The 12,674-nt window shown below is 51.2% G+C and overlaps 1 protein-coding gene and 2 long non-coding RNA genes across 3 annotated transcripts; 1 reads left to right on the forward strand and 2 right to left on the reverse strand.

The window, feature by feature from the left end:
* Nucleotides 1-6: 6 nt before the first annotated feature.
* LOC112949159 (B box and SPRY domain-containing protein-like) lies at nt 7-7,214 on the forward strand. Its single transcript, XM_026041539.1, has 6 exons — nt 7-45; nt 299-493; nt 661-891; nt 2,668-2,693; nt 3,873-3,997; nt 6,648-7,214. Exons 1-6 carry the CDS (start codon nt 7-9, stop codon nt 7,172-7,174), a joined length of 1,143 nt encoding a protein of 380 aa, XP_025897324.1. The 3' UTR covers nt 7,175-7,214.
* Nucleotides 5,027-5,420, reverse strand: LOC112949130. The gene is made up of 2 exons (XR_003249762.1): nt 5,213-5,420; nt 5,027-5,099 (listed from the first exon to the last, which is right to left on the reverse strand). It is a non-coding gene; the product is annotated as an uncharacterized LOC112949130 (long non-coding RNA).
* A 408-nt stretch (nt 7,215-7,622) lies between the features above and the next one.
* LOC112949129 lies at nt 7,623-8,334 on the reverse strand. The gene is made up of 2 exons (XR_003249761.1): nt 8,202-8,334; nt 7,623-7,723 (listed from the first exon to the last, which is right to left on the reverse strand). It is a non-coding gene; the product is annotated as an uncharacterized LOC112949129 (long non-coding RNA).
* Between the last annotated feature and the right edge of the window lie 4,340 nt (nt 8,335-12,674).

Consider the following 12,674-nt stretch of genomic DNA (forward strand, 5'->3'; position numbering starts at 1 on the left):
GCCAGCATGGCCGGGGCGCCGCGGGACCGCGCGGCCGAGCTGCGGGTGAGCGCCGGGACCCGCGGCTGCGGCGCACGGGGAGCCCTGGGTGACGGCTCCGGGGGGGTCCCCACAGAGTGGGGCGTGCAGTGGGGGCTCTGATGCCGTGTGGGGAGTTCCTGGGGGCTGTGGGTCCCTGGGGGCTGTGGGGCACACGGCGGCATGCAGAGCTGTGCAGGGCACCCAGCGGGGGGCAGGACGGTGGGAGCACCCTGGCAGGGTGCAGGGTTTTAGCTGGGTGTGGGGCTGTACATGAGAGCCCCACAGSGCCGTGGGGCTGTGTGGGACCCTCGTGGGGACCGGGCCACCTTTGCTGGGCCTGGCTAGGCCTGACCGCCTGTTCCCGCCCCCACAGAACAAGATCGTGGACGAGTGCGAGCGGCTGCAGCTGCAGAGCGCTGCCATAGCCAGGCACATGGCCGAGGTGCTGCCAGCCAAGAACCAGAGCGTCCTGGTAACTCCCTTCCCTGCTTCCAGGTGGTGGGAATGGCGGCTCCCGGCAGAGGTCTGCGCTGCCCGGGGGTCTCCTCCTGCTTTCCCTGTGCAAGCCGGCAGCAGCTGTTGGTCCCCTGGCTTGTTTGAGCCAAGATGCATGTTCCTTCCCTCTCTTTGCTGTGCCAGAGCAGAGCCAGCGAGGCTCGGGAATTGGTGATCCAGCGGCTGATCTTTGTGAGGAACACGTGCGAGAACGAGGAGCAGCGGCTGCTGGAGCAGGCGCAGGCGGAGGAGGAGCGGGCGCACCAGAGCATCCTGACGCAGCGCGCGCACTGGGCCGAGGCTCTGCAGAAGCTGTCTGCCCTCCGAACCTACCTGGTGGACGTCATCACCAACCTGGACGACCAGGGCCTGGTGGTAGGTGCTGCTCCGTGTGCTGAGGGACGTTTCAGTCAGCCTAGAAATGAACCTAGACTTTGCATCGTGGATCCTGTGGGGCGCAAACGTGGGGTTCAGGAGCTGCCTGCTCTGGCAGCAAAGAAGTCCAGATTGGACAGGATCTAGATTTGCAGATCTAGCTCCAGGAAGCCCCTTCAGTTGCTGCTGACAAGCCCTGTGGTTCTCTGTGGTTCCTAGAGCCCATGTCCTGCCTGGCCTTTGCGTGAAGGGAGGTGTAGTTGTCAGAACTACCATCCAGGCTCTGCTCTCCCAGACGTYGCCTCGGTGCTCCCTGCTTTGGTGTCTGGCGGTCTCAACAGTGGGGACAGAACCAGGGTGATAAATTCCTCACGTTGGATTGGTGCTGTCAGCATCTGTGGGCATGGGGAGCTAAAACACCTCGTGTCACAAGGAAGCAGAAGCAGCAYGTAGCTTCACTGCACAGCTCTGTACTTGGAGCAGCTGTCTGCATATTTTTCCACTTCTTTGACAGTAAGGATAGCCCTTGAAGACTGCAAAGGCACCAGTGTCAGTGGGTAGGGAAACAATCAGAATGGATCCCAAGGTTATTTGACTCTTGGCTTAGATTCTCTAACCCACGTAGCAAAATCTAGAACATATGCAAAACCACATGCTTGTTCTGACCGTTTTTAGATAATACAGACCCTACCGTGCAAACAGAATGAGCAGTTGGGCTAAGAGCAGAAGAAGGGCTGCCAGGCAATCAGGAATTTYCCTGGGACGTTTTAGTACTCTGGGGCCCTCCCCTTGTCACATCTGAGGAACTGAGACTTGCTGTGTGCCCATGCTGGCCAGTGCAGCTGCACGCACCTCTGCAATGCTGGGGGGCAGAAAAATGGTGTGGGGCTGGCATGAAGTGGCCGTTATGTTAAAAATAGAGGGGTTTGTTTGTTTTCAAATAGCTCTGTTACAACCATTGGGGTGCTGCGGGGAAGGTCAGTGTCTGGGTCATTCATTTGTCCCACAAAAGCACTTTTCCTGTTCTGTMGATCATCCCAATGTTCCCCTTGCAGTAGATAATCCAGCTGTACTTGCAGGACTCTTGGCTCTAATGGTGCTTGTGTTTCTCAGCAAAGCTCTGTCTACAAGTCCTAATGCTCTGCAAGAGCCACTGTCACCCAGTGCCACTGGCTCAGCAGAAATTAGTGGAAGGTGCCCCCCACTCAGCCCTTGCCACTCATTTCCTGAGGGAAGGAAGGAGAAAGGCTCTGCAAAGACAACACACATGTGTTAGACACCCCCCTCCTGATCTGCAAGGCCAAGTTTGGGATGAGGACTTGCTCCCTTTGGGACAGTGCTGCCTGAGGCACAGGCCATCCGTGGAAAGGCACGTGGAGGGAAGGGGCCCTTCTGATGTGTTGCTGCTAAGGATGCAGGATTTGGGGTGTTGGGGGCTTCTGCAGGGAGTCTCTGAAGCTGTAGGAGAAGCTCTGGAGCAGCTCATAGAGGCTCTGTGTGGGGATGAACAGTTGGCAGAGCTGGGGAGAGGAAGCCTGAATGGGATCCCCCTTCTGTGTCTGGTGGGTCTTCTCCTTGCTCCAGCTTTGGTGTCTCAGGGTGGTGGTGGCTTGGTCCCCACATGAGRCATTATCAGCCTGTTTGGAGCAGGGCATCTCCATGGGGTTTGCTGAGCCCCTGAAAAGCTGCAGCCCCTGGAAGCGCTTAGCCTCTGTTTGGGAATTTATGGGATATGGGAATTTCRGCTGCAATGACTCTTTCTCTCCTTGTCCACAGAGTGCAGAACAAGAGATCTTCGAGAGGTTAGTACCCAGCAATTCCTTGGCCTTTTCCTGACCTGTTTTGCTAGCTTGGCCGCACCCCTCAGCTCCTTCTCAGCAGGTGACACCCTGCTCTCTCTTCCTTGTGCTCCTTCTGTGGAGGACACACCGGAGAGACGCCAGCAGGTCCTCCTGGCTTTGCTTCGCTGCAGCTCAGGCAGAAACCTGGCACCCTGAAACACTAGGGACCAGGACACAGTGTCCTCAGGTGCTTTGGCACATGCCCTGGCACTCGCTTGGAGAGGAGACCCTTTCTGGATCCTTAGAAAGCTCCATGGGGCTCCTGGGGAGCAAACCTGGCCACGGCCRATGGACAGTACGACTGTCCACCTGGAAGACTGTAGAGTTTCCTGTTTGCAGAGCTGCAGGTGCTGCATTGCCCAGAGGGGTAGCGTGGCCAAGTAGATGGAGCTTTTGCARCATATCAGCGAGCAGGGGACCCGCTGCAGGTGTCGACATGACTCAAGGTCGTCTCCTGTGGCGCATCGCTAAAGTTAGGCTGCCCTTGCTTGTGAAGGGAGCCGGACAAGTGGATTTTTACAGGCATTTCAGKGGCTACCACAGCAGCGCTAAGTAGCACTGGTGGATTCTGCTATGCAGAGATCTTCCAGGAGTACTTTTGTTTGTAGAGAAGCAGTGACCATCACCAGCAGCTCCCAAGCCTCAGCCTTTACTTGCAAACAGTGAGTTCCGTGCGTGTGCAGGAACCTGTCAAGCCCTTCATCTCCCAGCTCTGTTCTGTGATTCTCCTGAATTTTGCTTTCTGTAGCATCCTACTTTGCCCAAACAATAAGGCTTTGTTGAGCAAAGGCCTSCCAGGGAAATCTGATCCTCCCGGCACAGCCTGTTCGTTGTGTTTCCTGGGTGTCTCCATTCATTCTGTGTCAGCTGAGCAAGGAAGCTGTTGACTCAGGCTACCAGGGTTGTGTTTTTAAAACACTGAAGTCCTTTCAGAAATGCCTGTAATCAAAGCCAACCAAAAATATCAGTTAGGCAGCAGAACTCATCTAGGAACCTCTCCCCAGCATAGTTTCTCTGCAACAAGCGGCGCTCTTGCAACAGCTCATTTTTCTATAATGCTTCCTAGTGATCTTTATAAGCACCTGCCAGCTCTGGTCAATAAATCAATGTTTCAAAATAACCCTTGTGTTTCTTTGCTAGGACAGAGGCAGCGGAGGGAATCTTAGAGCCTCAGGAGTCTGAGAAGTTAAACTTTAATCAGAAGTGTGTTCAGAGTCCGTTGCTGCACCGGTTATGGGCCTCGGCGGTTCTCTGCTGCGTTGCAGGTCAGTGTTTTGCTCAGGTCTCGTGTTCTCTGGGGAGTCCTGCAGCAAGGTCGTTCATTCTGTGCCCAAGGAAACATCCTGACGCTGTGATATGTCTGCCCMGTGTTTAAGAGAAAGGAGGATCGTTGGGAATAAACATGTAGCTTCATTCCGTGTTTCAGAGTTTGTTCTGAATCACCTGGGATCTGTGATTTCGTTCAGCTCTTGCTGTAAAGCTGGGGTTGCACCAGAGCCCCTTGCTAGGCCAGCCGTGAGCTCAAGACACTGTTTTACCAAGTTGGTGTCAGCTCTTTGTAACAGAGAGGGACAAGCTCCTTCTGACAGGGATCTGCTTGGGCTGCTGGTGGCGAGATGTTTGCTTTTAGTTTTATTTCCACATCATCATTAGGGTAGTTCATTTATTTGTTCCTCTTGCGGGGTGGAGGGCAGTATCCTTCCCAAACTGGAAGGATTTATCTCGAGTGCAACCCCATGAGTAGGATTTGGGATGACCTTCCCAAAGGTTTTGCAATAACCTTTGATTGTTTTTTGCTCATCATGCTCTGGGTGTTGATAAGCAGTCTCCAGTTTCTCCATGTTTTCAGTTCCTTTCTGGAGGTGGTTGCTTCTGACTTCTATTGCTCTGTGTTAACATGAAAATCTGTGTATAGCGATCACACTGGTGCTCCTCTCTTCTGCAAACTCTCATGTTGCCCTCCCTTTGCAATTACTCATTCTCGTGCTGAAAACCTTTCTCTGTTTTGAATCTTTGATTACCGGAAGTGATGGCTGAGGTTTTATGTTGACAAAACTGGCCAGTTCTCAGCAGATGTTTGAAGCCACTGAGGTAATCAGGTAATCAAGTTTTTCCCCTCATTTCTTCGTTGTGACGTATCTTTTTAATGATTTTTTTTCCCGGTAACATATGAATCAATAGGACTTTCAGTCCTAGCAGTGAGTCTGTCGGTGCATTTTTAACACAGATATTTCACTCTTGACATTATTTTTCCTTCGGTGGTTAGCACATCATTATTATATGCTGAGGATGTCTGTTGTATCCACGCTCACTGCTGCTTGGCCTGAAGCACTGGCCTGGGTCCAGATTTCACSCAAAGGCCCAAATCTAGATGTGAGGGGTTTCATTTCACATATAGGAGTTTGGATATAGAATCTTTAGAAGTAATAAGTATGTATATCTSCTGTGAAATACATTTTAACAGGCAGATATAAACTTACCTGCTCTATCCTTTACTGTGGTGTGGTCAGGTTGGTGTTTCCCCATGCAGGTGATCCCTGTGCAGTGTTGTACCTGGACTGCACATGTGTTGCACGATAGCAGGCTTAGCACGTTCCTTCTCACAGAGAAAGATGGAGAAAGTCTCACGTTGTTCCATTTTCTATGAATTCAAGCAGTGTTTGGCTTCTTGGAAAGTCAGCCTTCAAATGAGCAGGGAAGGAGCTGCAGAGACATATGGAGAGCACGGGATGGTAAAGGATTTGGCCAGTGCTCGGGGGAATAAATCACTGAGCAAATGAGGCTGTGACTGCTGCAGCTGAAAGGGGAACTGCCCTCAGCACCTTTTCCTGCTTGCCTGCTGCCTAAACTGGCAAGCTGGTTTGAGGACATAAAATGAATGAAGTGAGGGCAGAGGGAAGGCAGGGCCAGGAGAGGCAGCAGCAGATGCCAACTCCATCCCCCCCCAGGAGGTGAGTCACCTGAGCCTCAGCCTCTTCCCTTTGCTTGAGCAACTGGTAGAGCAAGGGAAATATTTGTGCAGTTACTCAGCACCCTCACACCCTGGTCTGCAGGTTGCTGAGGTGTCTCCCAGTGGGAACAGATGGCACAGAAAGAAATGTGTAGTCGCCCCAAGATGAGCATGCCTAGATGCTGTCACCCCCCCCCCCCAACTTGCCTACGGGTGTGAAGAGCAGGTGACATCCCCCCTGTCCCTGGCAGGTGCCTGGGGTCCTTCCTGTCCTGTGTCTGCAGGCCCAGCTCTGACCCCAGCTGTGCAGATTCCTAGCTTGGTGGCATAATACAAGTGCGACTGCCCCTTCAATCTCTGCAAAACTGAACTGAGCCCTGGTCAAGTTCATGTCTTACCGCCTGCTGTCACCTCCTGGGGCTGCTGCACACATGTTCTAGGTGGGTGGTGGCTTGGTGATTTAGGCTCCATTGTGCTTCCCAGGAGCAGAGGGCTCAGCCCAGCCCTTGCTGACCCTCCTTGTTCTGGTATTACCGGCTTGGTAGGTTCTCTGCGAACAGCTCCAGCTCCCGGCCAGGGGAGAAATCTCTTCCTACTCTGCATAGGGGTGGCAGCCTGACTGAGAGGGACTCCCAGGAATGGGGCTGAGCTTTGAGTCTGTCCTCACCACATGTGGAAACTCAGACAAGTTTTTGTCCGAGGACAGGGACATCCAGTCCCTGATCTCCTTCCTGCTCCCAGGATAAACCAAACTGCTGCTCGACCATGCTGCTGACTTCTGTTTTGTGAATTCAGTGCAGGGCCAGAATAAAATTAGCAGTGTCCTGCTCAGGTCTTCGCCCCAGCAGCAGGTGCTTGAGTTGGCTTCCTAAATCCTGCCCAGGTTCAGCCTCAGGCTCCTGGCTATTGGGGTGGTTCAGGGGGGAGCTCTGGGGTCTCCGCTCACTGCTTGGCTTCTTTCACAGGCTCCGAAGAGATTCACATAGATGAAAAAACCGTCAGCCCCCACCTGACCCTGTCTGAAGACAAGAGGACGTTGACGTTCAGCCCCAAGAGAGCCAAGGCATACTTGGACGGTCCTGAGAGATTTGACCACTGGCCCAACGCTTTGGCTACCACGTCCTTCCACACGGGAGTCTGTGCCTGGAGGATCAGYGTGGAAAAGAGCTGCGCCTACAAGCTGGGCGTCTCATACAGCTCCCTGCAGCGCAAGGGCTCGGGCAACGAGGCCCGCCTGGGTTACAGTCCCGTCTCCTGGGTCTTCTCGCGCTACRACAGAGAATTCAGGTTCTTGCACGCGGGGCAAGAGCAAAGCGTGGAGCTGATCAAGTGCCCGGCAGAGCTCGGCGTGCTGATTGACTTTGCTGGGGGCGAGGTGCTCTTTTACGACCCCGATTCCTGCGCCATCCTCTTCTCCCACCGGGAAACCTTCACTGCTCCCCTCTATCCCGTCTTTGCTGTGGCCCACCAGAGCATCTCGCTTGTGCACTGAGTGAAGCAGTGTGCGGGCTGGGGTTGGCGCAGCGGATCTCCCTGTGAATATATATTTGTATATACAATATGCAGTCTCTTCATTTCATGCAAGGGGTCCAGACAGGCCTGCCAACTTGCATACAGTGGCATTCTGGTGGTGCTGTCAACCTGAACGGCTGCTCCTTGCTTGTTCCATGGCAGCTCTCTTTCTCTAGGCCACGTAGTTACCCTGTGTTTGAGTCCAGACGCTTACCAGCCTGTTTTGGGTGAATTAGTTCCTCTGTGGAACGAGGGCTTATTTCCATCTGCTGGTGGTGGGGAGGAGCAGACGACATGTGCTGTGAGCAATTATAAACCTTCTTGTTGAGTTTGAAATTTGAGGGTAGGCCTTAGAAAACAACAAGGGGCTCCCTCAAGGAATTGAATCTTGAGTATTGCAAGGCTGAGGTTGATTTTCACAGCACCTGGCAAAAGAGCTGTCACCTTGTTCCCTGAGGCAGCAGCTTGGCAGGTCACATGCTGCAGTTCTAACTGCCACAGCAGCAGGCCATGCTTTGCAGCTGAGCTCCTGCTAGGGCAGAGGAGGGAAGCACACAAGGATCAGCTGCAACTTGGCAGCATCCAGCTCTCCTGAAGACACACTGACTTCTGTGACCCAGACTCCTGCGTGAGGACGATGGGAAATTGGGGAAAGGGAGGCATAATTCCACCCCCCAGCCTCCACAATTCAGGAAAAGGGGAATAGTGGCAAGGAAGGCAGGGTGGGAGTGCACTGCAATGGACAAGAAATCACACAGGAGTCCTGGGTGCACTTGGCAGGCAGTCCTACTCTGGGAAGGGAATAAGCTCAGCCTGTGGATGCCCTAATAAAGGGTTGTACGTGCGACCCTTCTTGGTATGGGGAACACAGATGGATTAATCTTAATATCTGCCTCCATCCCTCCTTGCTAGAATTAGCTCGGGGAAGGAGCTGCTCAGTCCCACCAGCAYCCATCGCTCCTATGGAGCGTGAGAGTAATACGTGGGGGCCCATGTTGCAGACTTACCACAGAACCCAGGGGACGTTTAAGGGCACAGACATCACAGACAATGATCAGCTCCGTGGAAATGAAGTGGATCTTTCTGATCATCTGGAAGGCAGGGGTGTCCTCTGCATCCACAGCAGAGCCTCTCTCATCCTGTGAGAGAGAAATGGTGCTGCACAGAGCCAAGGGCTTCCTGTGCCCTTTCTTCCCCAGTCCCTCTGTGGCAGAAATGTTTTCTGAACTTAAGACCCTCTTGGTGCAGAGTAGTGTGATCCCCAATGATGGAAGAGGGCAGTGGAGCTTCTGGTAATGATTGCAAGTCTCCAGAGCAGCTAGTAACAGCTCCTAGCGCAAGACTAGATCARGAGAAACAATCTTCCAAAGTCATGCCTCCCGCTTTTGGCGGTGCAGAGGACATGGCATGACCAGCGCCCGTCCTTCCAGGAGCCCGAAAAGCTCCCTGGGAGCTCAGGGGGTACCAAGTATGCACCACTCGCGCAAGGGCTCGCCTTTAAACTGTCATCAGCAAAATCGGGAGTTTACTTAAATGTGCTTCACTTTTTCCAATCACTGGCTCCAGGTCAGCCTCCCATGTAGGAGAAAATGCAAGAAAATGAAGGGAAAAAGAAGCCACTTATATAAAACCTTGAATTTTAGCCTCTCAGAGGTGACAGGAACTCTCTCAAAAACATCATGTAGTTTCTAAAGCCAAGCCACCAAAAACCCTGCCAGGTTTCAGYAGTTACATTCTTCGTTAAAAATGTACCCCTCCTTCTAACCTGTTTAACATGATATAGTCATTGATGAACTGACGAAACTTGCATTATCAAATTTCTGCTCACTGGAGTTARCCAGTATAACAGCTCACTAAAGAGCTTTCTTACAACTACTTTTTGAGAGAAGGCAGTTAATTTTTGACCCATTAATACTCTACTACCTTTCTGCTTGATACCCTCTCTATGTCTTTTAGAAAAGACTTCAAGCCGTGTACAAGATCGGACTTCATCACTTTTTTTTCCCCCCTTCAAATTGGGAAGCCAGAGACTCAGGAAAGCAGCTTCCCTTTGAAGAAGCAACCTCCTGACCCATGGCTACGCTCGCCAGACACCTGTGGCCTCCTGGATCTTCTGAAAAAATAATCAATGGCAATAAAATTAGGGAAGCAAAAGTAGATGCTGCATCAACAGCTTCCAGGTAGCACCAATTAAAGCAGAAAATTCATACAGCTTCAGCATAAAAAAAGTTCCAGAGAGCCCCCCAGTCTTGCAATCTGCACTCTTTAATAGACTTGTTGGAAAGTAAAAGTCCTCCCTTTTTTGTGTGCYTGACCTTCATGAAAGATTAACAATTATGCTAAACTAGAAGTGGGTTAAACTTTGAGAAAGGTTTCTCTGATGCAAACATTTGCTTAAAAGGCTTTCAAAGAACACCCTGGCACAACTACCGCCATCCTGCTGACGGAAAGGTGCGAGCGGCTTCGGTGCATCACACACATAAGCATGGCAAAGACAATCCACCGTGGGAAACGAAAGCTTAGAAGTTACAGGTGGAAAAAAGATTTATGAATAGGCACAAGACTAACTAAAATGAGCAAGCAGCACTTCTTAAGTGGATCCACATGATCCACACAGAGCTGCTGGGAAAGAATTGAGGTTGCTTTTGGTTCCACTGAACAAATACACCCTTGGTTGCTTTAAAATACAGCATCCAAGAGGAGATCAGAACACAGCAGAAATCCTGTAACAATCAACAGTGAAAAATAGTTCCTATAAGAGACAGGAGCTCTCTAAACCTAAGCCTGGAGTGCCCTCTAAGGGTAAAAGACAGCAGGGCCACAAAACCAAATCTACTTCCCTGGTAGAAACCCCACACCAAACTAAATATTTTCTTAACGGTGTCATGGTGGAGCTTAATTTASCCTGTAGCTACCTGGATTTAAAAAAATAAAAAATAATAATAATAAAAAAGGGAATTATCTATCTGTGGTTGATCTGAGTTCTTCTTTTCTCTGTCCTGTTTTCATTTGAACCATGATACTGCCATGATGCCCAGGCTGTGTTTCAGAAAGCCTCATTTGGGAAACAAAATTGTCCCTTCTGTGGTAGTACAGTGACTCAACAGTGGTGAGACAGGGATCCTCAATATTACAGTAACACATAGGCGACCAAGAGAATTGACAAAGGCATCATTTCAAAAACCCTTTCAGCACTATTAACCTTAAAAATGCTAGCGAGAAAAAAAAAAACACTGAAGATAGACAGCAAATAGGACATTTTTGCAGGGGATGTATTGTTACCCCAGTTCTTAAAGTCCAAAAGAGGTCTAGAAAATGACTCTGATGAACAAAACATGAGCAAACCCAACCCGAACACACTATAGAGCTCACAGTCTGCAATGCCCAACCTGGCAGAAGGAAAGGAGCTGGACACCAGCAATTTTGTTTAAGAGGTTACACACAGTACATGGTTCCTGGAAGCAGCATATGCTTAAAGCAACGGTCTGCCAGGTGCTCGCAAATAGTYTGATCTTGTCCCTTTGCTCTTCCTGTCCAAATAACCTGCCCATCATCAGATTACAAGAAAATTATCTTTCCCGAGCTGTGACAAGGGCTTGGGACAGCTCCCAGGATTAGTCATGAACGCTTTTTTTTTTTTTTTTCTCTAAATGGGAAATAAAACCAATTCAAGTTTTAGGTAGCACTTGCAGTTGGCTCTTGTAACGTTGTTGAAAAGCCAAAGGTTCAGCCCTAAACAGAAGGATCCACAGAGTCTGGAGCAGAGCACAAAGTACTCACTGTTTCACCATCACAAGAGGAGAGAAAGTCCTCTGGAAGCTCAAGGAACTGCATCAGCAGAGGACTGGCCTTGGGAAAGCTTTAGGTGGCACATAYTCTTGGTCAACATGAAGAAATGCAACCACGTTTGTATTGCTGAAAAGCTATGTCCCAAGGTGACGGAGACCTTGGCTTTGTGCAAGATTTCCTTGCTGTAACTGGTGCTGCTCTGTTGGAACAAGGCTCTGTGCCAGCACTCGCAGTGCTCAGCAGCATGGGGAGAGAGCAGGGAACCAGCCCGTCTGTGAACTTGGGGCACAATTAACTCCCTAACCCTGACAAGACACTAGGAACACACAGGTAGGTAGTGCCAATCAGCCACCTCCTTCACTTTGCATCATGCTCTCAGGAGACAGCAGGCCCCACCTTGTCTTGGCTATTGGTGTCCATAGTTTCCATTGAGTGTTTGCTGAAGCAAGATAGCCCTGCTTGTAAAGGCAACTGCCAAGCTCCACTCCTGACCCTTCCTCAGGAATTTCTAACCTTTCATAATAAATTGAATATAAATGCATCTTCATACAAAGATAATGAATGTGTGAGCACTATACCAGATAACGACCTTACCCATTTCCTCTTACTCAACTGTTTTTGCTCCCAGGACAAAGGACACGATATATTCACTGGATTCCCGTGCTTCAGGGATCCCCTTTGTCTCAAACACCTTTAGCCAATATTTGCCCACCTCASTTGCACTCCTCAGCCCTGTTCTTGTGCTGAAGCTCTGACTTGGAGGCAACTGCTTGGGGCTGAGCACAGGAGTCTGCCTCAGTCCTGCTGACACACGTTGGGATGAGAGACCCAAGAACCTCAGGAGCAGCAGGTGACTGAGAGATCTCATTGCTGCAAAGGCCACTTCTGCTTTCCATGGGTGTTCCTCCTTGCTRGAATGTAATCTGATCATGCAATGAGCCTCTCACTGGACACCTGGGGCTGCTGTAGGTGTCCACATGGAAAGGTGATGACCAATGGTGGAATCTCCTCAGGACAGCTTGAAGACCCTCCTCGCAAACACACAGCTCTGCTGGCCTGAAGATGGGAGGAAAGAACAGAGCATGAAGACACAGGTGCCCCTGAAAGGATACCCAGCTCACTGGAACAAAACCAAATACTCACTATAGCTAAGAGGCTTTCCCTAAGAAAAGGTCTGAGCAAGAGCTGCACGTTTCTTTTCCACCTGCATCCACTTCTCTGCAGGCCAGGGCTGCAAAGAGGCCTGGCTGGGCCCTCACAAGGTACAAACACCCCTACAGGCTCCGCTCTCCTGTTGAGCCTGGACCAAATGTACCGAACTTTACAACACAGCTGTTGCACATGTCCTTTCGAGCCGTGTTTTAATGGCAACTGCATTTAAAAAGCAGAGTTCCTCCCTCTCCCCGCCCCTGAGCCTTCCCCCTGCTCCTGAAACGCTGCGGGTCTCCCCGGCCGCCCATTCCCAACATCGAGGGCTGCTTCTCACCGCCCTCCGAGAAACCACCACGTAGGGAGCGAAATCCCTAGAGCTGGACACGCTCCAAAGACACATCCAYCCCCAACACCCGCCGCCCGCCTCGTCCCTCCGCTTTTACCTCAGCGCCGCCCTGACCTCCCGCCGAGCGACAGCCGCGCGGGCCAATCCGCGAGCCGAGCCCTGTGGGCGCCGGCCAATCGCCTGCGAGCGCTCA

This window comes from Nothoprocta perdicaria, unplaced genomic scaffold (genome assembly GCF_003342845.1).
Source record: "Nothoprocta perdicaria isolate Ctin4 unplaced genomic scaffold, notPer1 scaffold_287, whole genome shotgun sequence".
Lineage (NCBI taxonomy): Eukaryota > Metazoa > Chordata > Aves > Tinamiformes > Tinamidae > Nothoprocta > Nothoprocta perdicaria.